General features: G+C 34.5%; 1 protein-coding gene across 1 annotated transcript in view; it reads right to left on the minus strand.

Moving 5' to 3' along the window:
- The window catches only part of LOC103659147 (disintegrin and metalloproteinase domain-containing protein 32), a 169,775-nt gene that overhangs the window by 62,547 nt on the left and 81,158 nt on the right, over positions 1–26,070 (minus strand). The window contains exons 12-14 of the mRNA XM_040643171.1: positions 21,483–21,660; positions 13,743–13,835; positions 12,140–12,335 (exon numbers count right to left, since the gene is read on the minus strand). Coding sequence (XP_040499105.1) covers positions 12,140–12,335; positions 13,743–13,835; positions 21,483–21,660 — 467 coding nt within the window. The remainder of the gene's footprint in view (positions 1–12,139; positions 12,336–13,742; positions 13,836–21,482; positions 21,661–26,070) is intronic.

A 26,070-nucleotide genomic window follows, 5' to 3' on the forward strand; every position in this document is an offset into this window, starting at 1 on the left:
TACCTCATTGGCATTTTGCACATCACCTTTCTGGCTTTGTATGTCATACAGCATTGTGTTCATGGCAGGCAGCTCAGATTTCATGACTTAGGGAGAACTGAGATTCATTGGCCCTCCTTAGACATGATACTTTTTCCAGATTGCCACAATCTCTGCAATTCCATTATGTATCCTTGACACAGACTTTGAAAATCAGATTCCCTTTACTGTCATGCTTGCACTATTTTTTTTTTACTTTCACAATAAATAATTTTCATAATTCATGTACCTATCTAAAATACTCTTACACCCTACTTCTTGCTAGAAGAAACCAACATCCACCATAAAGACTGAAAAATGCCAGATATTACATTTCCAAACTTCTTTTGCAACCAGATCATGTGTATGTGGCTTAATCATGGCCGGTGGATCCTGAGGAAAATTCTGCTGAGGACTTCTGAAAAAGATTGTGCTTTCTTGTAAAAGAGATAGGTAGAAACCTATAAGCCCCTTTTCCCTATCTTTAAAGAAAAAAACCACCTGGACATGATGAAGGGAAAATTCAAGAGAGTGATGGGGAAGTCAGTGTGGAGATTTGACAGTGATGAAATTCAATGATCCAGAACTAAAAAGCATCTCTTGTCTCTGTCATTACGTGTACAAAATAATCTCTATTATTTAATCCCCTTTTCTTCAGGCATACTACTAATGTGGATAAAAGTTGCTAACTGATACAACATTCAACTCCTCACGATACAGCCAGATACGTAAGCTGCTTACAAAAGCAAAATACAGTTGTAAAAGAACCTTTTGCTATTCATTTATTCAACAAAATTGATTGAGCAACTATTTTGTGCCGTGTATTATTCTATGTGTTGGAGATACAGCAATGGACGTAAGATATATAGCTCCCCGTTTACATGCTGGTGAGGGAGACAGACAATAAATACGTAAACAAAAAAGTGGTGAGTCATATGATGATAAGTACCATGGAGAAAAATAAAACAAGCCAATTGAGAGTTTAAGAAAAGGTCTAATCTTTATTATTTCCTTCCTTGTGGTAGTTTGGGGTTTTGTTTGTTGTTGTTGTTGTTTTAAGATTTTATTTATTTATTTGAGAGAGAGAGTATAAGTGGGGGGAGAGACAGAGGGACAAGCAGACTCCCCACTGAGTGAGGAGCCCAATGCAGGGCTTGATCCCAGGACCCCGAGGTCATGACCCAAGCTGAAGTCAGATGCTTAACCAACTGAGTCACCCAGGTGCCCCATGTTGCTCTGATAGGTGTAAAATTAAATTGTTCGAGATTTTTCTTGCTTCTTCTCTTAGAACTGCTTTTGCTGGATCCCAAAGGTTTTCAACTGTTGTGTTTCATTTTCATTTATTTCCATGTACTTTTAATTTTACTTTTTATTAAGTTTTTAATTTTAATTTCACTATAGTGAACTTACAGTGTTATATTAGTTTTAGATGTACAACTTAGTGATTCAACAATTCCACACATAATTATTCAGTGTGCATCATGATAAGTGTACTCTTAATACCCTTCACCTATTTCACCCATCCCCCACCCACTTCCCCTCTGATATGTTTTATTTTAAACAAGTACCCTCAGTTAAAGTTATTTTTTACTTGAGGCATACTTCAGAATACATGGAGTATATATATAAAACATTCATCCAAGAAAAACAGAATACACATTTTCTTTAATTACACACAGAAGAATCCCCTGGTCATGTCATCATGTAAAAAGAAACATAACAGTGGGCATCTGGGTGGCTCAGTTGGTTAAGCACCTGCCTTCTGCTCAGGTCATGATCCCAGAGTCCCAGGATTGAGTTCCACATTGGGCTCCCTGCTCAGTGGGGAGTCTGCTTCTCCCTCTGCCCTTCAACCTGCTTGTGCTCTCTCTCGCTCTCTCTCAAATAAATTATTTTTTTAAAAAAGAAACATAACAAATATTATAAAATTAAGATGACTGAAATCATACTAAGTTTTATTCCAACCAAAACTAAAAAAGCAAAAATAAAACAAAGCCAGAAAAACTATAATGAAAATACTAAATATTTAATATGTAAATATTAGACAACACACTGCTGCACAAGCAATGGGTCAAATAAGAAATAAAATGGCAAATCAAAATATGTCTCAATACAAAAGAAAAAGAAAGCACAATATTTCAAAACGTATGGGATGGAGCAAAAGCAAATGTTAGAGTGAAATTGATGCTGTAAATGCTTGTATTAAGAAAAAAGTTTAGGGGTGACTTTTTTCTAGATATGTCACTTGAAGTAAGAGAAATAAAAAAAAATAAACTATTTAGACTACATCAAAATAAAAATCTTCTGCACAGTGAAGGAAATAATCAATAAAACTAAAAGGCAACTGACTGAATGGAAGAAGATATTTACAAATGACATATCTGATAAAGGGTTAGTATCCAAAATATATAAAGAACTTACCCAATTCAATACCCAAAAAAACAAATAATCCAATTTAAAAATGGGCAGAAGACATAAGCAGACATTTCTCCAAAAAAGACATGCAGATGGCCAACAAGTACATGAAAAGATGCTCAACATCACTCATGAGGGAAATGCAAATCAAAACTACAGTGAGATATCACCTCACACCTGTCAGAAAGGCTAAAATCAACAACACAAGAATCAATGGGTGTTGGTGAGGACGTGGAGATAAAGGAACCCTTGTGCACTGCTGGTGGGAATGCAAACTGGTAAAATCAGTCTGAAAAATAGTCTAGAGATTCCTGAAGAGGTTAAAAATAAAACTACCTTAGGATACAGCAATCACACTACTGGGTATTTACCCAAAGAATACATAAACATTAATTCAAAAGGATACATGCATCCCTGTGTTTATAGCAGCATTATTTACAATAGCCAAGATATAGAAGCAGCCCAAGTGTCCATCAATTGATGAATAAAGAAGTAGTATATATATATGTGGAATATTATTCAGCCATAAAAAAGAATGAATCTTGCCATTTGCACAGCATGGATAGAGCATGTTATTATAATGCTATAAGTCAGTCAGAAAAAGACATACACCATATAATTTCACTCTTGTGTAGAATTTAAGAAACAAAACAATTGAGCAAAGAGAAACAGAGAGTGGAGAGAGGCAAATCAAGAAACAGTCTCTTACTTATAGAGAACAAACTGATGGTTAGTTACTAGAGGGGAGGTGAGTGGGGGAATGAATGAAATAAGTGATAGGGATTAAGTAGTGCATTTCTCCTGATGAACATTGGGTGATGTACGGAATTGTTGAATCACTGTATTGTACACCTGAAACTAATATAACACTGTATGTTAACTACAAGGGAATTAAAATTAAAAAATAAAAAAATAAAGCAAAAATAAAAAACAAAAATGCAATAGAGAACCTCAACAGAATCAAGCAAACAGAAGAAACAATATGCAAATCTTTATTCCTCCCTTACTGGTATTTATTTATTTATTTATTTATTTATTTATTTATTTATTTATGTTTTTTTATTATGTTAGTCACCATACAGTACATCCCTGGTTTCTGATGCAAAGTTCGTGATTCATTAGTTGCGTATAACACCCAGTGCACCATGCAATACGTGCCCTCCTTACTACCCATCACCAGTTTATCCCATTCCCCCACCCCCCTCCCCTCTGAGGCCCTCAGTCTGTTTCCCAGAGTCCATAGCACTGGAGGAGATAATGCTAAGTGAAATAAGTCAACAATATGCAAATCTGAAGACATGTCCAGGCACAGGGGAAAAAAGAACAAAAAAGAGTGAAGTCCCACAGGATTATGAGACACCAACATATGAATCAGTAAATGCATTATTACAGTCACATTAAAAGAAAAAGAAAGAGAAAGAGGCAGAAAGCTTATTTAAGGAAAAATAGCTGAAAAATTCCCAAATCTTAAAAGACAAATGGGTATCTAGGTTCACAAAAGTCAAAGGATCCAAAATAGGATCAACCAGAATAAGACTAAACAGATTCACATTGTAAACAAATTATCAAAAGTCAAGGAAAAAGAGAATTTGACAGAAGGCAGAGAAAAGTGGCTACTCATATACAATGGAACCCCCACAAAACTGAGTGGATTTTTTAACAGAAACCTTGTAGGTTAGGATGGAGTGGATGATATATTTGAAGTTCAAAAAAAATCTGCCAAGCAAGAGTACTATATCCAGAAAAACTGCCTTTTAAAAATAAAGAAAGATAGTCTTTCTCAAACACAAAGTGAAGGAGTTTATCACAACTAGACCTGCCTTCAAGAAATGCTTAAGGGAGTTCCTTAAATTAAAATGAAAACACACTAAGCAACAATGAAAAAGCATAAAAAAATGTAAATCTCAATGATAAAGGTAAATATACGAACAACTACAGAATAATATAAAGCTGTGATGATGATTTATAAATTACTTTCAATCTAATACAAAAGTTAAAATATAAAAATTTGTTTGTATTTTGAATACACAATATAAACAGAAGTAATTCTGACTAAAAGGGCACGAAGTGTGTGGAGGGGGAATAAAAGTATAAATTTTTTTGGACACAACTGAAGTTAAGCTGTTATCAACTTAGATGGTCACAACTACAAGTCACTTTATATAACCCTCAAGCTGTACAAAGGAAAAATCTATAACAGATACATAAAAGATAGAAAAGAATCAAAGTTACTACCAAAATATCATAAAATTACAATGGACAACAATGACAGAGACAATACAACTGCAAAACAGACAGAAAACAATAAACAAATGGCAATAGTAAGTCTTCACCTACTAAAAATGAATTTAAAATTAAATGGATTAAATTCCCCAACCAAAGGGCATAGACTGGGCAAACGGATTAGCCTCAGGGCCAACCCGGAGCTAGCCTCTCCACTATGCGTCTGCAGACAAGTGGCCCAAACACTATCATCAACATCTAATGCAGTGTGTATGCCTGGGCAGGAGGGTGCAGCTATGGTAGAGTATGCCAACAGCCAGTGACAAGACAGCTGCTAGTGAGCCCATAATTGGCCTCGGCCATTGCTGCTTGTCCTGGCCTTTATCACTATAAGTGTGTATCCAACCAGCCCCTACCCCTACACGGGCACCTGGGACAGTCCTCTGCAGCCAAGGGTATGCACTTAATCACCTCCAGCCACCACCACTGCCTGTCCCTAGTCTCGCCACTGGACCTGGAGATGTTGCTGAGGACTCCAATTGCTCCAGCAGCCACTGCAGACTGTCTGACCACACAATGTCCATGCCATGAACCCCAATGGACTAAGCCAAAGAGATATTACACCCTGTGGACCCCATGCCTCCAACACATACCCAAACTGGGTACACTGCACCACTAGACTCAGGGTCACCACCTACTCAAAAGAGACCCCTCCCATAGATGAAAGCCTTCCCTTACCAAAGTCAGTCCATAAAGTCTGGAAGAGGTGACGGCTTCTTCAAATGAGTAGATAACTACACATGGCTACAGGGATCATGAAGAAGCAGAGAAACATGATACCACCAAAAGAATACAGTAAACCTCCAGCAAATAGTTTCACACAAATGGAGATCCAGGAATTGTCTGATAAAGAATTCAAAATAATTGTTCTAACAATGCTCAGAGAGCTACAAGAGAACACAAGAATACAGATAAACAATTTAATAAAATAAAAAACAATACAAGAACAAAATGAGAGGTTCAACAAATAGAAAACAGAGAGAACCAAACAGAAATTTTGGAGCCGAATAATCCAATAACTAAACTGAAGAATTCAGTAGAATAGTTCAACAGTAGAACTGACCAAGCAAACAGAAAAATCACCAAGCTAGAAGACAGACCAACTGAAATTATCCAATCAGAGAAACTAATGGAAAAAGAATAAAAGGGAATAAAGAAAGCCTATGTGACTTATAGGACACCTCTGAGAGAAATAATGTATGCATCATCGGAGTCGAAGGCTTACTTAAAGAAATAATGACTAAGAACATCTCAAGCCTGGGGAGAGATTTGGACATACAAGTTTATGACGTTAACAGATCACCTCAAAATTTCGATCCAAATGATCTTCTCCAAGATACATAATAATAAAAAAGACACACTGTAATAAAACTATCTAAAATCAACAAGAGAAAGTGGCCAAAGAAAAATACTGTCTCTCATAAAAGGGAACCCCCCCATAAAGTTGTCAGTAGATTTCCCAGCAGAGATCTTGCAAGTCAGGAGACAATAGGATGATATAGTGAAAGTTCTGAAAGAAAGAAACTGGTAACCAAAAATACTTTACCCAGCAAAGTTGTCCCTCAGAAATTAAGGTGACATAAAGATTTTCCCTAATAAATAAAAGCTAAGGGAATTGATCAACACTAAATCTGCCTTAGAAAAAATGCTAAAAGGAGTTCATCAGGCTGAAATGAAAAAAGCTAATCAGATTAGTAACATGAACACAAATGAAAATATACAACACATCTGCAAAGGCAAGGGCATAATCAAATTCATAATACTCTAAAACTGTAATATTGTGATGTGTTAACTCTAGTATAAAGGTTAAAGGAGAAGAGTATTAAAAATAGCAATAGCTACAGTAATTTCTTATTGGATTCATATTACAGAAAGATGTAATTGTGACATTAAAAACATAACAGGAGGGGAGAAATGGGAAGGGTTTTGAAATTGATCAAATATATTATTATTGGCATAAAATAAGCTGCTATACATATATTTTATGTAAGTCTTACAGTAATCATAAACAAAAATCTGTAGTAGATTCACAAACAATAAAGAGAAGGGAATCAAAGCATACTACTATGAAAAATCACAAATTCCAAAGGAAGGCAGAAAGAGAGGAAGAAACAAAGAAACTATGGAACAGCAAAATAACGGTTAGCAAGTTGGAATTAGTAAGTCCTTGCCTATCCACAATCATTCTAAATGCAAATGAATTGAATTTTCTCATCAAAGGACATAGAGTTCCTTCATGAATGGGTAGAAAAACAAGACCCAAGTATATGCTGCCCACAAGAAATTCACTTCAGCTATAAGGACACACATAAGCAAATGTAAAGGAATGAAAAAAGGAATGTTTTCCATGCAAGCAGAAAACAAGCAAGCAGCAATAGCTATATATCAGACAAAATGGGCTGTAAGCCAAAATGGCAACAAGAGGGGGGGGGAAATCATTATACAATAAGGCAGTCAATTCATCAAGAAGATATGACAATCATAAATATATATGCACCCAATATTGGAGCACCTAAATATCATAAGCAAGTACTAACAAAATTGAAGGGAGAAACAGACAACAATACAATAATACTAGGGGACTTAAATATTCCACTTTCTACAATGGATCGATATCCAGACAGAAAATCAACAAGGAAAAAAAGCTGGACCAGAACCAGACTTTGAGCCAAATGGATATAACAGACAATACAGAGTATTCCATGTAGCAGCAGCAGAATACACATTCTTCTCAAGTGTGCATGGAACATTCTCCAGGACAGATCATATGATAAGTCATGAAACAAGTCTTAGCAAATTTAAGACTGAAACCATACAAAGTAACTTTTCCAACAACAAAAATATGGAACTAAAAATTAATAATGGAAGAAAATCTGGAAAACTCACCAATACACGGAAATTAGAGAACATGTTCTGAAACAACCAGTAGGTCAAAGAAGAAATCAAACATGAAATCAAAAAATATACTGAAACAAATGAAAATGGAAGAACAACATATCGAAATCTATGGGATTCTGCAAAGCAGTTCTAACAGGGAAGTTTATAGCAATAAACACCTCCAAATAAGAAAAAAGAAAGGTCTCAAACAACCTAACTCTATACCTCAAGGAAAATGAAAAAAGAATAAACAAGCCACCAGATTAGCAGATGGAAAGAAATAACAAAGAGCAGACTAGAAATGAATTAAATAGGGATGAGAAAAACAATAAAAAGATTAACAAAATAAGAGCTGGGTTCTTGAAAAGACACACAAAATTGACAAATATCCAACTAGACTAAGAAAAAAAGAAGACTCAAATAAATAATCATAAAATAGAGACATTATAACTGATAACATAACACACAAAGGATCATCAGCAACTTTTATGAACAATATATGCTGACAAATTGGATAACCTAGAAAAAGTAGATAAATTCCTAGAAACATAACCAACCAATACTAAATCATGAAAAAACAGAAAATCACAACAGACCAATAGTGAACGAGACAGAATCAGTAATCGAAAACCTCCCAACGTAAAAAAGGCCAAACCAGATAGTCTCCCTGGTGAATTATACCAAACACTTAAAGAAGAATTAATGCCAATCATTCTCAAACTCTTCCAAAAAACTGAAGAGGAGAGAACATTTCCAAATTCATCCTATGAGGTCAGCTTTATCTTGATACCAAAGTCAAATAAGACTATAAGGAGAAAACTATAGACAAACACCTCTAATGAATACAGATGTAAAAATTCTCAACAAAATATTGCTAAACTAAATTCAACAGAACATTAAAAGAACCAAACACCATTATCAAACGGTATTTATCTCTGGAATGCAAGGATAGTTCTACATATGCAAATAAATAACTGTGATATACCTCATTAATAGAATGAAAGATAAAAGATCATAAGTACCTCTCAATAAATACAGAAAAAGCATTTGACAAAATACAACATCCTTTCATGATAAAAATAACCAGCAAATTGAGTACAGAAGGAACATACCTTAACACACAAATGCCACATATAATAAACCCACAGCCAACATCATACTCAACTGTGAAAAGCTGAAAGCTTTTCCTCTAAGATGAGGAATAAGACAAAGGTGCTTATTCACACCACTCCTATTCAACATAGTAACAGAAGTTGTAATGAGAGATGTCAGGAAAGAAAAACAATAAAAGGCATCCAAATTGGAAAGGAAGAAGTAAAACTGCCTTGTAGAAAATATAATCTTATATAGAGAAAGTCCTAAAGACCCAATCAAAAAGGTGTGTTAGAACTATTAAATTCAGTCACTCTGTAGGGTACAAAATCAACAGACAGAAATCATTTGAATTTCTATACATTAATAACAAAACACCTGAAAAAGAAATAAAGATAACAATACCATTCTCACTAGCATCGAAATCAATAAAATACTTCAGAATAAATTTAATCAAGTAAGTGAGAGATCTGTACCCTGAAAATTACAAGACTTTCATGAAAAAAACTAAGATACAAAAGAAAAGATATCTTGTGTTCCTGGATCAGAAGAATTATGGTGTTAAAATGTCAGTACTACCCAATACCATCTGTAGTTTCAACGTAATCTATATTACGTTGCACAATCCAAGAGGCCATAATTACCATAATTTCAGAAAGAGAAAAAATTCCTAAAATTTGTATGGAACCACAGAAACTTTGAAAAGCCAAAGAAATCTTGAGAAAAAACAAAACTAGAGGTACACAATTTCAATTATACTCCAAAGCTGCAATAATTGTAACAGACCAATGGAACAATGGAGAAACCAGAACCAAACCCCGTGTATATGCTCAACAAATATTTGATAAGGGAGCAACAATACTCAATGGGGAAAGGAGAATCTATTCCATAAATGACATTGGAAAACAGGATATTCACATGTAAAACAATAAAAGTAAACCCCTAGTTTACACAAGTCACAAAAATTAACTTGAAATAGATTAAAGACTTAAATGTAAGAACGAACACCATAAAAATCCTAGAAGATGACATAGGGAAAAAGCACTGACACTGACATTGTTGTTGGCAATCGCTTTTTAGATATGACACCAAAGCACATGTAACAAAAACAAGAAGTAATAAATGGAATTTTAGCAAACTAACAGGATCCTACAAAGCAAAAGAAACAATCAAGAAATGAAGACAATCTATGGAATGGGAGAGAATATCTGCAAATCATGTATCTGGTAAGGAAAATGTCCAAAATATATAAAGAACTTGTAAAACTCAATAGCAAAAACCCAAACAAATTTATTTAGGGATGAGCAAAGGAATACAATAGACTATTTTAAAAGACATAAAAATAGCCAAAGGTACATGAAAATATGCTCAATATATCACTAATATCAGAGAAATGCAAACCAAAACCACAATGAGAAAACTTACATTTATTAGAATGGCTCTCATCAAAAACTCAAGAAATAACAAATGTTGGCAAAAATACAGGGAAAATGAAACACTTATGCACTGTTGGTAGAAATGTACATTGATATAGCCACTATGAATAGCAGTATGGAGGTTCCTCAAAAAGTTAAAAGTAGAACTACTATTATGATCCAGCAATCCCATTTCTAATCCACCTCAGATCCACAGGAAACGAAAACAGGATCTTGAATAGAAATCTGCATACTTATGTTTATATCAGCATGATTCACAATAGGCAAGATATGGAAACAGTGTCTATCAAGGGATGGATCGATAAAGAAAATGTAGTATTTATATAAAATAACATTTTATTCAGTCATGAGGAAGAAAGAAATCCTTCCATTTGTGCCAACACTGATAAACCTGTGGGCATTATGTTAAGTGAAAGAAGTTAGACAAGGAAAGACAAATGTTCTATAGTATTGCTTATATGTGAAATCACCAAAAAAAAACCCATAAAAAACAAAACTGACTCAAGGAAACAAAGAGTACATAGCCTGTGATTACCATAAGCTGGTAGGTGGGGGAAAGGGAGAGATGCTTGTCAAAGGGTACTAATTTCTAGTCATAAGATGAATTAAGTTCTGGGGTTCTAATGATGATTCTACTTAATAATACTGTATTACATCCTTGAAAGTTACTAGGAGAAAAGATTTTAAATGTTCTCACCACAAAAAGAAATGGTAATTATAGGACATGATGGGGGTGTTAGCTAACAATATGGTGGTAATCATTTTGCAATATATAAGCATATCAAATCAACATGTTATATACCTTAAAATGACAAAATGTTATAGATCAATTATATCTCAATAAAGCTGCAGAAGGCAGTAAGGGTCAGGAAAGACTTAAGACCTGAAACTGTAAAACTACAAGAAGAAAACAGGGGGAAACCACTTGAACACTGTTCTAACACAGTATTTTAGATACGACATAAGAGCACAGACAACAAAAACAAAAATAGACAAGTGGGGCTGCATCAAACTAAAAAACTTTTTTAAAAAATATTTATTTTTAGAGTGAGAGAGCAAGGGAGGAGGGACAGAAGGAGAGAATCTTTCAAGTAGACTCCCCACTGAGCAGGGAGCCTGACGTGGGGCTGGACCCAAGACCCATGAGATCATGACCTAAGCTGAAACCAAGAGTCAGACACTCAACCGACTGAGCCACCCAGGCACCCCCAAACTAAAAAACTTCTTAATAAATGAGACCTATAGGAGAAATATTTGCAAACCATGTATCTGATAAGGGGTTAATCTACAAAATATGTAATGACTCGTAATAACGCAAGAGCAAAAACAAATAATGAGATTTAAAAATAGCAAAAGACCTGAATAGACATTTCTTAAAAGAAGACATACAAATGACCATCAGATTTATGAAAAAGTGCTCAGCATCACTAATCATCAGAAAAATGCAAATCAAAACCACAACTTACACCTTTTAGGATAGCTATTATCAAAAAGATAAAAAATAACAAGTGCTAGCAAAGATGTGGAGAAAGGGAAACCTTTGTCCACTGTTGCTGGGAATGAATTTGGTACAGCCATAATGGAAAACTGTATATAGACTACTCAAAAATTAAAAATGAACTACATTATGATCAAGCAATTTCATTTCTTGGTATATATATATGTAACTAATATGTTAAGTACCTTGATTGTGGCAATTATTTCATAAAACATCAAAACATCAATTCATATACCTTAAATATGTATCTTTCTTTGTCAGTTATACCTTAATAAAGTTTGAAAAAATAAAAGTACAGATATTAAAGAATTTAAATATACATAATTTAAATTACACATACATACATATGTATATAATTATGTATATAATTATATATGTGTGTACATATGTACATTTCTATAATTATATTTATAAATGTAATATGCATATACACACACATATATAATTATATATAATTAATTTCTACTTGTCATATAAAAATATGAAGTACCAACTATGCAGATACTACAAACAATAATACCTTTTCCAAATGTGATCTCACAACGTGCATCTGTATCATGGCAGACTCCATCATAACATACATATTGTTGATTACATGTCTGTCCATTCTTTACAGTTATATCATATGGACAGTCTGGTGAGTTTCCATCACAAAACTCAGGAAAATCACATTGTCGATGTTTTTGTCCCCTACATTGAACACCTGCTCTTTCGATCTAATAGAAATTAAAATATAAAAAAATAAAGCATTACATTTAAGATTGCTGTGTTTTTCAATACTTGTTTCAAAACTGTTCTATTTTTAAATTAATTTTATTTATAGTTTAATGATCTATTTATTCATTAGTGTCTATTAGTACCTTCTTTGTATAAAGCATTATGCTTATCATATTGGAAAAAATGTTATCAACTACAACAGGAAATAAGCATATACACATGGAAAAGTATAACACAAATATGATGTGATGACAGCCAAAGTTCTGTTTGTGTTTCAGTGAAAGGGAGGAAAAATCATGTTTACCCTGAAATAATTATTTCTTGGGTGAAAACAGTGTAATTCAACAATTTCCAAATAAAATATACTAATTCAAAGCATATTTTGTAAGTATGGAATATTTGTAATTCTATGACAGGTGTGATACATAAATAACTGAGAATTAATCGAGGAAAACAAAAGGGTAGTTAAAGAGGCAGTTCTTAGAGAAGAAACTCAATCATGATTGTTATGCTGAATTATCCTGTAGTTAATTAACACTTTCATATATAGAATCTGAAAATGTATATAAACAGTCTTAAAGGGGCATCTATCTCATACTTCTTAATTGATGATTTCCAATTGACAATAAAAAGATCACAGAGGTAAGAATGTAATCACATGATAAGATTCTAGAAAAAAATAACAAAACTGCCTTAGTCGAGGATAGTCAACAACACAGAACCCATGGTAGGTAGTTCAATAAAGGGATTGTCATATGACAAATCTGTTACAAATATATTGCAGGAGCTGAAAAGGAAAATGGGACAAAAGTCAACATCTTCAACATATAAACTAGTATGGGATCTTTCAATTAAATGATCTTCAAATAAATAAGTTTGTAATTTAAACTTTGTGATAATGTAGCATTTAGAAAGTGCTATTCTAGTAAGTTTCATTATTTATACATTTATGGGAAACTGCAGTGTCTTTCAATTACATACCTACAGATACCTATCACAACCAGCAACAATATTTTTATTTCTAAAAATATAAATAATGGATAGAGTAAATAAAAAGTCCCATTTAAGGGAGATCTTCTGTATTGAAAATTGTATGATAGCTCTCAATCAAGGCTTAAGAAGAACAGCATCAAATTAGGCTGAATAATGGTATAAGAAGAAAACCTGAACATCCAATTAAGGTTCACAAAATCAGAAATCTGATTCTGAATCTAATATATTTTTCTTTATTTGAAAGTTCACTTATTTTTTAAGTTTTAATTTAAATTCGTTAGTTAACATAAAGTATAATATTAGTTTCAGAAAGTTCATTTATTTTTATTTACAGCTATAGGCCTAAGTGATTTAAAGTATCTAAGACATGATTCATTATATACTTAGAAGATATTAATAAATTTAAGTCTTACTTGACAGTTCCTGCAGCATAATCCTACATCACACCGTGATCCTGGTTTCAGTGTACAAGTTCGAAAATTACAACAGCTAACAGCTCCACATTGCTATGAATTAATGGAATGCACAAGCAAGAATACATCATGATACTAATATAAACTTTGGCAGGAACTATATTTACTGGGCTTTTTTTTTTTAGTTTTGGGGAAGAATATGAATGCTGTCAATATTTGTATTTCTGCATCTCTAAACAATTAAAACACTAAAGTAAGACTTTCACTTCAGGTCAAAACAGAGTAACTGGTACCAAGCAACTCTTACTCAACTAGAAAACTAGGAAAAATATATGAAACAACTTTTTTCAGAAATTAGAGAATAGTAAGAGACAGCAGAATGGTGGTTAATACTGTCTGGAGGGTGGGAAAAAAGGGGAAATACGGTTCAAAAGGTAAAAATTTTCATTTAAGAATGAATTAGTTTTCAGGATCCACTGTACAGCATGATGACTATAGTTAACAATACTGTATTGTACACTTGAAATTTGCTAAGAGGATAGATAAAGTGTTCTCACCAAATAAAAAAAAAACAGTAACTGTGTGAAGTGATGGATATGTTAATTAGTTTGATTGTAGGAATCATTTCAGAAGGTATACATATACCAAAACATCATGTGGAACACCTTAAAAACATAACTTTTACTTGTTAGTCATACTTCAATAATGCTGGGGAGGGGGTATGTAGAGTTTATGCCCACCGCAGTGTTAGAACGTTCCCAAAATTTCTCTCAGTACTTACACCAAACACAAGTTCAATGGATTTCCAAAACCACTCACAGATTTGGTAATTTACTAGAAGGACTCACACAAACTCACTGAAAGCTGTTATATTTACAGTTATGATTTATTATACAGAAAAGATGCAAATTAAAATTAGCCAAGAGAAGAAGCAACTAGGACAGAAGCCAGGAAAACCTCATACTGCCATCACCCCAGGGAATTACGGACATAATACTCTCCCAAAACTGATGTTTGAAATTCCTGACTTATGCTATGAGGCCAGGGTTACTCTAACACCAAACCCAGAGACATTACAAAAAAGGAAAATTACAGACCAGTATCTCTCATAATCATTCAAACATCAATGAATTCATCATATTGACAGGCTGAAGAAGAAAAACCATATGACTGTAACAATTGATGTAGAAAAAGCATTTAACAAAATCCAATACTCACTTAATGAATTATACAAAATATTAGCAAACTAGGAATAGAGAGGAACTTCCTAAATTTGATAGTGAACATACAGAGAAAACCTACAGCTAATATCATATATACAGTGAGAAACTATAAGCTTTCCCCCTGAGATCAGGATCAAGACAAGGATGGTCCTCACCACTCCTTTCAACATCTTACTGGAAGTTCTAGCTGATGTAGTAAGACAAGAAAATGAAATGAAAAATATACAGGTTGAGAAGGAAGAAAACAAAAACGTGTTTCTTCCATATATTCTGTGATTGGCTATGTAAAGAAAATCCCAAATGATTGATCAAAAAGCAAAAAAAAAAAAATCTCCTGGACTAATAATTTATTATAGCAAGATTGCTGGACACAAAGTTAAACAAAAGTCAATTGTTGGGACACCTGGGTGGCTCAGTCAATTAAGTGTCTGCCTTCAGTTCAGGTCATGATCCTGGGGTTCTGAGATCGAGCCCCACATTGGGCTCCCTGCTCAGCAGGGAGCCTGCTTCTCCCTCACCCTCTGCTTCTGCTTGTGCTCATGCTCTCTCTCTGGCTTAGTCAAATAAATAAAATCTTTTGAAAAAAAAGTCAATTGTTTTCCTGTATTCCAACAATGAAAAATGGGAATTTGAATAAAAAACATGATGCCATTTATATTAGCACTAAAATAATGAAGTATTTGGGAATAGTTCTAACAAACTATTACAGAATCTGTATGAGAAAAACTACAAAACTCTGAAGAAAGAAATCAAAGAAGGCATAAATAAATGGAGAGATATTCCATGCTCATGGATAGGAAGACTCAATATTGTTAAGATGTCAGTTCTTCCCAATTTTATCTACAGATTTGATGCAATTTCAATAAAAATTCCAGCAAGTTATTCTGTAGATATTGACAAATTGATTCTAAAGTTTATATGGAGATGCAAAAAAATGCTGAATAGTCACATAATACTGAAGAGAAGGAAGAGGAAGAAGAAGGAAAAGGAGGAGGAGGAAAAGAAGAAGAAAAAAATGAGGAAAAAAACTGAAGAACTGACAACACCTGACTTCAAAACTTAGTATAAATTATAATGACAGTATAGTATTCACAAAAAAATAAACAAACAAATCACTGGAACAAAATAAAAACCCCAGAAACAGACCAACACAGATAATAAATCTTTAACTCCACTTACAATGGAGTAAATGCAGCTCAATGGAGAATGGATAGTCTTTCCAACAAATGCTGCTAGAAAAACTGGACATTCACATGGAAAATAATGACTAGACAGTGACTCTACCTTTCACAAAAAATAACTCAAAATGGATCATAAATTAAATGTAAAATGTAAAGCCATAAAACCTCTAGGAAGGTAGATTTAAGAGAGTAGATCTTACCACTCTGAGTAGTAAATAAATAGGAATAATACCAATCTTAAATAAATTCTTTCAGAGAGTACTGAGTTCATAATTGCCTTGATGCTTAAACCAGAAAATATTAAAAGAAAAGAAAAAGAAAAAACTGCAGACTGCAATCCCTTTGTGAAGGTAAGTGCTGTCATCCCAAAGAAAATATCAGCAAATTAAATCTAGCTCTATATATACTGAATAATGCAAGTGAAGCTAATGTCAGAATGCATGGTTGGGGGGGCGCCTGGATGGTGCAGTCATTAAGCGTCTGCCTTCAGCTCAGGGCGTGATCCCGATACTCTGGGATCGAGCCCCACATCAGGCTCCTCTGCTGGGAGCCTGCTTCTTCCTCTCCCGCTCCCCCTGCTTGTGTTCCCTCTCTCGCTGGCTGTCTCTCTCTGTCAAATAAATAAATAAAATCTTAAAAAAAAAAAAAAGAATGCATGGTTGGGTTAGCATTCAAAAACCAATCAATGAAATGCACCATATTAATTAATGAATTAATTTTAAAAAGGAGAAAACTCATTTGAATCAGCTCAATAGACACAAAAATAAGATACTGGACAAAATTCAACACTAATTCTTGATTTGAGACTCTCAGCTAACTAGAAATAGAAAGGAACTTATTCAAAATGCTAAGGGTACTTATTTACCAAAAAAGCTTTTGTCTAACATTACATTTAGTGGTGAAAGTCAGAAAGCTTCCCCCCCCAAATAAAAACAAAGCAAAGACCATTCTCAACATTTCTAATTGACACTAGATCCAACGTGAATTCACAAAAGTCAATTGTATTTTATATATTAGCAATGGATAATTGTTAAACAAAATTTTAAAACAATGCTACAGAAACAAGTAAACTATAGAAAAACTAAATGAAGAAGAAGAAGAAGAGCAGTGGAGATATATAGCATGTACATTGATTGACAGACTCAATTTTAATAGAAAAAGTAATTCTCCCAAGATTGATATATGAATACCACACAATTCCAATAAAGTCCCTACATTCACATGCTGATTCTCAAATTTATATGGAAATACAAATGCCTCAGAAAAATAAAACTATCCTGGAAAAAAGGAACAAAGTTGGTTGATTCACATTACCTGTTTTCAAGATTTACTGTGAAAATACATTAAATAAAACAGTGTAGTGCATAAGTATGGTTACATAAATAAACAGAAAAGAATCCAGAGATAGACACACATGTATAGTAATTTACTTTCATAAGAATGCTAAGGTAATACAATAGTGAATATAGTCATTTTAACAAATACTGCTAGAAAAATTTGATATTCAAATGGAGCATAATGAACCTCAAAAAAATCTTCCCAAACACAAAAACACAACCAAAATGGATCAAAGACTAAATGTGAGTGATAATTTTAAAACTTCTCATAGAAAACATAGGAGAAGATATTCATGACCTTGAGTAAGCAAAGATTTCCTAGCACAAAAAAAGGATGACCATAGAAGAAAACAAATAATAAATTGGTCTTCATAAAAAATAAAAAATCCCTGCTATTCAAAGATGCTGTTAAGCAACCAAAAAGGTAATACATAGATTGGAAACAAATATTTGTAATATACATGTCTAACAAAGGACTAGTATCCATCCCATAGGAAAAAAACTCTTACAAATCAATAATAAAAAAACAAACAACTTAATGGTTAACAAGAACATGAGAACATGCTCAACATTATTATACTCAAAGAAAATACAAACCAAAACCACTGTAATGGCTAAAATTTAAAAGGCTGCAACATCACATTTTGGTGATGATGTGGAGGAAATTAAGTTTCATATGTTGCTGATAAGAGTGTAAAATAATACAACACTTTGGAAAATAGTTTGCCAGTTTCTCATGAACATACACTTATATGATCCAGCAATTCTAGTTTTAGGAATTTGGAATAATGGCCCACCACTGTTAACAACTCAAATATCCATTAGCAGGTAAATGAAAAAACAGATTATCTTCTATTTAACAACAAAGTATTACACAAAATACAAAGGAAGAAACAATTGTGACATAAAACAACGCTGAATGAATCTCAAAACACAGTATTGAAAGGAAGAAGCCGGGGCACCTGGCTGGCTCAGTCAGAAGAGTATGTGACTCTTCATCTCAGGGTCATGAGTTCAAGCCCTACATTGGGTATAGAGATTACCTAAATAAACAAATAAATAAACAGAAAGTAAGTAAGAAAGAGAGAGAGAAGGGGAGAGGGGGGAAGAAAGGATAGATATGTACTGTATCATTCTATTCAGACACTTTTTAGATTAGGTAAAACTGATAATCAGAGGTTTTCCTGAACAGGTATCACAATCTCAGATTTCAAGATATAGTACAAAGCTATAGTAATCAAAGCAGTATGGTACTGACACAAAAACAGACACTTAGATCAATGAAACAGAATACAAAGTTCAGGGGCGCCTGGGTGGCGCAGTCGTTAAGCGTCTGCCTTCGGCTCAGGGCGTGATCCCAGCATTCTGGAATCGAGCCCCACATCAGGCTCTTCTGTTAGGAGCCTGCTTCTTCCTCTCCCACTCCCCCCGCTTGTGTTCCCTCTCTCGCTGGCTGTCTCTGTCAAATAAACAAAATCTTAAAAAAAATAAATAAAAAATAAAAAAAGAATACAAAGTTCAGAACTAAAGCTCAGCCACACTTATATGGGTCATTGATCTAAAACAAAGGAGGCAAGAATATACAATGTGGAAAAGACAGAATCTTCAACACTTTAGTGTTAGGAAAATTGGAGAGCTACATGCAAAAGAATAAAACTGGACAACTTTCTTACACCATACACAAAAATAATCTCAGAGTAGATTAAGAAACTACATGTGAGACCAACCTGAAACCATAAAACTCCTAGAAGAAAACATAGGCAGTAATTTCTTTGACACAGGCATAGAAACATTTTTCCAGATATGTATCCTCTGGCAAGGGAAAAAAAGCAAAATTAAACTACCGGGGCTGCACCAAAATAAAAAGCTTCTGCACAGCTAAGGAAACCATCAATGAAACAAGAGGGCACCTGCTGAATGGGATAAGATATTTGCAAATTATATATCCAATAAGGGATTAATATCCAAAATATATTTAGAACTTATACACTTCAACACCAAAAAAAAACCCTCCAATTAAAAAATGGGCAGTGGACCTGAATAGACATTTCTCCAAAGAAGACATACAGATGGCCAACAGACACATGAAGAGATACTGAACATCACTCATCATCATGGAAATGCAAATCAAAACCATAATGAGATATCACTTTACACCTGTCAGAATGGCTAAAATCAAAAACATAAGATAACACGTGTTGGTAAAAATGTGGGAAAATATAACTTGCATTGTTTAGGAATGCAAATTGTTGTAACCATTGTAGAAAACAGTATGGAGTTTCCTCAAGAAATTAAAAATAGAAATATCAAAGAAACCCATAATTCTACTACAATGTACTTACACAAAGAAAACAAAAACGCTAATTCAAAAAGATATGTGCACCACTATGTTTATAGTTGAATTACTTATAATAGCCAAGATATGGCAGCAACTCAAGTGTCCTATGACAGATGAATGGACAAAGAAGATGTGGGAGATTCTATATCTATAGATATAATAGAATATAAATAGATAGATGATAGATGATAGATAGATAGATAGATAGATAGAGATAGATAGCTAGATAGATAGATAGATAGATAGATAGATAGATAGATATAATGGAATATTACTTATCCACAAACAAAACAATAAAATCCTGCCATTTGTGACAACATGGATAGACCTAGAGGATATAATGCTAAATGAAACAAGTCAGTCAGAGAAAGACAAATACCATATGATTTCACTCATATGTGGAATTTAAGAAACAAATCAACAACAACAATAAAAAGACAAACAAAAAAACAGAGAAAAAATGGTGGTTGCTAGAGGGGGAGTAGGCAGAGGAATGGAGAAAACAGATAAAGAGGATTAAGAGTACACTTATTATGATGAGCACCAAGAAATGCACAGAATTATTGAATCATACTATGGTCCTGAAAATACCATAACACTGTATGTTAATTATATTTTAAGAGAAAGAAATTAGGAGAAAAATAAATTAAGAAATTAAAGAAAGAGAGAGAGAGAAAGAGAGGAAGGAGGGAAGGAAGAAGGAGGGAGGGAAGGGGAGAGGGAGGGAGAAAGGGAGGAAAGTTGGAAAGCAGAATTAAGAGGGAGGAAATGGGGGCGCCTGGGTGGCACAGCGGTTAAGCGTCTGCCTTCGGCTCAGGGCGTGATCCCGGCGTTATGGGATTGAGCCCCACATCAGGCTCCTATGCTATGGGCCTGCTTCTTCCTCTCCCACTCCCCCTGCTTGTGTTCCCTCTCTCGCTGGCTGTCTCTATCTCTGTCAGATAAATAAATAAATAAAATCTTTAAAAAAAAAAAGAGGGAGGAAATGTTCTACAAATGGCAAAACATATTAGAAAGGGACAGTAATTAAAACAGTGTGGTATGGATACAAGTATATTCAGACCCATATATGTATCACACCCTAATATCACTTCCATCTATCTTGTAATCATGGAAATGTACAATATCTGCAGCATGGCTGCAAATACTGAATTGTCTAAAAGTACTACAACCTGGGCCTTTTACATTCACTATATTTTCAGAGTTTCACTACCAAGTGAATAATTAAAACCACCCTATGTTCAGACTGTAATATTAAGAGCCTTACCTTACCATATTACAGATTCCATTGTGAAATAATATCCTAAAGGATACTTGATGGTCGGCTAACACATTAATCTTCGATAAAACATTTATAAAATATTCAGAGGTTAAGCACAGGCTTGGAAAGATCTCATATATTTAGTTTAGAACATAAAAGCTCATTCTAGACTCCCATTTTTCCCATCAGCAATAATTTTTAAGAGTACATTTTATATTTGTTCAAAATCCTTCAACCTACATCTATATAGTATATTCTTGTATGTATTTCAAACTGGATTTCACTTCCTGTAAATATTCTGCGTGATACTCAGTCATATTTGAGATACACAGCATTAATGACAAAGAGATGATCTAAAACAATAAATTTATTAATTAACTTTCCTATTTATCAGACTTACTTCCTCAGTACCACAGTCACACACTTCACCTCTCTCCACTTTGCCGTTGCCACAGATTGATGCCGGACCTGTTTGCATTTGTGGCTTATTCTGAAGACATTTGGCACCCATATTTGATATGAAATTTTCAAAGTCACTCAAACTGCAACTGCTAAAAGTCTTCACACCACTTGATCGCCTAGAGGTAAATCCATACAATGTCATTGGCATTACACTTCTGAAAACACAACTCTATATAATATAAATTAATTTCAAAATGTTAAATTTAATAGGTAATGATAAATGTTTATAACAAGTGCTTAGAGGTCAAAATTATTCCTGGATAGATCATGTGATTTTATTCACTGGGATACATGTCCTTGTTCAAACAAAATTAAGTACAACATAATAGTAAAAACCAAACAAGCCAATTAGAAAATGGCCACAGACTTGAATAGATCATTATTCAAAAATACATACAAATGGCCAACAGGAAAATGAAAAGGTGCTCAATATCACTAATCATCAGAGAACTGCAAATCAAAACCACAATAAGATATCACCACACACCTGTTAAGATGGCTATTATCATTTTAAAAGATCAGATTTGGCAAGGATATGGAGAAATTGGAATCCTTGGTACACTGTTGGTGGGAATGTAAATTGGGGCAGTCACTGCGGAAAACAGTAGAGAAGTTCTTCACAAAATTAAAATAGAACCACCATATGATCCCACAATCCCACTTCTGGGTATATATCCAAAATAACTGAAATCAGGATCTCAATGAGATATCTGCACTCCCATGTTCACTGCAGCATTATTCACAATAGCAAAGATACAGAAGCAACCTAAATTTCCACTGACAGATGAATGGATTAAAAAAAAATGTGGTACATACATGCAACGGAATATTATTCAGCCTTAAAAAAGAAGGCAATCCTGCTATATGCAACAACATGGATGAACCACGAGGACATTATGCTAAGTGAAATAAGCCAGTAATGGAAGACATATACTGCACGATCTCACATATATATCTCAAATAGTCAAACTAATGGATGCAGAGTTTGTACCATGTGTAATGGTAGTTGTCAGGGGCTAAGAGGAGGTGGAAACGGGGAGTTATTCAATGGGTATAAAGTTTCAGTTATTCAATATGAGTACATTTTAGAAACCTGCTATACAACAAGTACCTATAGTTAACAATACTGTATTGCACATTTAAAATTTTAAGAGAACTCCTGTTAAGTTTTCCTACCACAATAAAAAAAATTAAGACTACTTTTAATTTAACTTTATTTTTATAAACATTATAAACTACATGTACCTAAGAGAAAACTTTGAGTTTCTGGGCATGACTGTATATAAATTCTTATATAGAGAGAAAGATATTTATACATGTATATGATGTCTCTTGCCTAGGAATGGAGAAAACCCTGTATCCATTTATGTCAATTCCCAGATATAGGTCAACAATTCTTCAAACTTCTCTTCTACGCCCTCAGGCTTTCCCCTGACCATTATAAAATTAAGAATCAAGCTCTTTGAAAGTTTGAATCTTTTCTATTTCAATGTTTTTTTCATTTTTTATTCACAGGTTTGTAGTGCATATATAATATGATAGATGATTCATTAAGTAGTAAGTTGTTTGAGGCAGGAACTTTATCATCTTTATTATTGGTATTACTTATCACAAGTACACAGTACTTAAACACAGAATCAATTTTCTATTGATTTTTCATAATAACAAAAAACTTTTATTAAACAGACTATACTGTGCTTAGTTCTGAGCTTTCCAACAGATATCAGAGATATCTGTCCACATACCACTAATAAAGATAACTTCAGAGAACATTTCCATAACATAAGTCACTTCCAATACATAGTAAAAATCTATCAGACAAGGAGAAAAATGACATTTATTGAGCACCTATTATTAGCTAGGTATTTTAGATACTTGAATATTTAATCCTTATGACAAATCAGGGTGATTGGTATTGCCACCAACATTATATAGAAATTGAACTAAAGTTCAGAAAAGCTGAAAACCTCATAAAACTCAGTTTGTAAATTAGCAGGATCAGCATTCACATACAGTCATTTAAGACTTCAAATTCAGGTATTTTTTTTATCCCCGAATTCATCTTTGAACATTACATAATAAAATTTTACTATTAAATATTAATATATTTTTTTACTATAATACTATAAATTTTGATAATCCTATCACCAAAATTGAAAGGTTAGGAAAATTCTAATTGAAAACTATATAACATTTTGGCTCGGTTCTGGAAACTACTTTTAGCCAACTATATGTAATCCCAAGTTATTCACCTTTTTGCTCCCTAAAATGGCAGTTCTTAAGAGCATGTGTTCCCAAATATTAGTTGTAATCAATTATACAGAAGTTTTTCCATTTATTTTGTTGAGATTTTACCCTTTGAATCCTAATGCTCTGTTAGCTTTGTTCCCACATTACTTTATAAAAGTTTACTGAAAATATGATAACTAGCCTAAGTCTTAGGTTCAGACGCAGAGAAAGTAAGTGATAGAAAAAAGTAATGGTACTTTCCCATCGGAAATGGGAAATGCTTTCTACAATTTTTTTGAGGTTAAGGCTAGCACTTGACAGCATTTTGAAAAAAGAAAAATTTATCTTCCCCACTACTTTATTTTCCATTTTCCTTTCAAGGCCTTTCTCTCTTCTACATTTTTTTCCCCTAAATTCCATGTTCTCACTGCCCTGCTCTTGTATACCCTCCTAAGTTTTCCCAACTCCTAAATAAGAGATGAAGCACAATGATAAACAACTTTAGATGTAACTTCGCTACTTACATCCTCACAAGTAATGGATCATGTACAATGTAGCTATCATGTACTCATTTTTCAGATGAGAAAACTAAGAGTTAGAAAATATAACAAACAAGTAAAAGATTATAAAGCCCGTGTTCCCCTCAATGTATTCCATTCTGAAAAATGGCATCTCCTCTTCTTCAATTAAACTTCCATAGTTTAATGAAACTGGTCTTAGCAAGGAATGAAAAGAAAGCAATATTCATAAAATAATTCAATTTCATTGAATAACTGGTAACTCCATGTTCCCTATAAATATTTTACTCTTGTAAAATGATGCAACCAGACAGAAGAGCAAGCCTTGCCATGAGTCTTCCCTAGACTTCCACATTCACAGTTCTTGCCATTTCCTATGATACTTTCCTCTTTCCACCTTTGAATTCACTTGTGTATGCAGGCTATCTTAATGTGAAAGTTTAAGACACAAGCAACCCACATTTAAAAAGCAGACATAAATTAAAACATCCAAATACTATGCCAGTAGGATCACTGAATTATAAGAATCAATTTTGTTCAGGAAACTCTGGAAGACGGTGGAGGAGTAGGGGTCCCATTTTTCAGCTGGGCCCCTGAGCTGAGCTGGATATGTACCAGACCATCTTGAAAACCCACGGAATCAGCCTGAGGTGCAGGAAGATACATCTGGATCTCTACAAATGAACCTCTCCAGTGATGAGTATTGAGGTACGAAGCAGGGAGCCCTGAATCCACACACAGATATCGGAAGATAAACAGAAGGGGGAGGGAGCCGCTGCGCTCAGGCACGGGGAATCAGTAGCCACCTGCACTGGGGAGCAGGCCAGACTCACGGACCGGCACCTGCGAGAGAGCAGACTGAGACCATGAGCCTGGGAACGTGCATGTGGCCAGACTGAAATCTGGAGCTCGGGAGCTGCACACTCAAACCACACTGAAACAGAGAGCTCGGGAGCAGGCGTGGGAACCGGGGGCAGGGGCAGCAGGTGGTGTTAGAAACACAAAGGACAGAGACGAGCTGCAACTGGAAGTGAGGGCTGGGACACCGGCTATGGGGTGCACAACCACGGACGCTGCAGGGTTTTTAGCAGCACCAACAGAAACAGAGTTAAAGAGGCCAAGAGAGCTCAGGGGAGAGCGGACTGCGATCTCTCTGTTCTGAGACAGAGGCTAGGATTTGACCACTGCTACTCTCTCAGAAGAGCCACAGAAAACCGCCAGGGAAAGCCGTCAGAGAACAAAAGCCTGGAAATACCAGCTCACATTGTGCCAATCCCCATCTCCCCTTGCAGGGGACAGGGAGACTCTACCCAAACAGGGTTCCCTGAGTATCAGTGCAGCAGGCCCCTCCCCCAGAAGGCAGGCTGAAAAATCAAGAAGCCCACATCCCCTAAGGTCCCTATAAAACAAGAGCACGCTGCCTGGGTCCTGGTCAATAACTTGGGCTCTGGGCAACCCCGCAACCTCTCCTCAGCAGAATGACGGGAAGGAGAAATCCCCCCCAGCAAAGAAAAGATAATGAGTCTGTGGCCTCTGCCACAGAACTGATGGATATGGACATAACCAAATTATCAGAAATGGAGTTCAGAGTAACAATGGTCAAGATGAGGTGTAGACTTGAAAAAAATATTAACGAAAATATTAGCGAGAACATAGAATCTCTAAGGGCGGAAATGAGAGCGATCTGGCAGAAATTAAAAATGCTATGAATCAAATGCAGGCAAAACTAGATGCTCTGACGGCCAGCGTAAATGAGGCAGAAGAACAAATTAGTGAACT

The sequence above is a fragment of the Ursus maritimus genome, unplaced genomic scaffold (genome assembly GCF_017311325.1).
Source record: "Ursus maritimus isolate PB19 unplaced genomic scaffold, ASM1731132v1 scaffold_28, whole genome shotgun sequence".
NCBI lineage: Eukaryota > Metazoa > Chordata > Mammalia > Carnivora > Ursidae > Ursus > Ursus maritimus.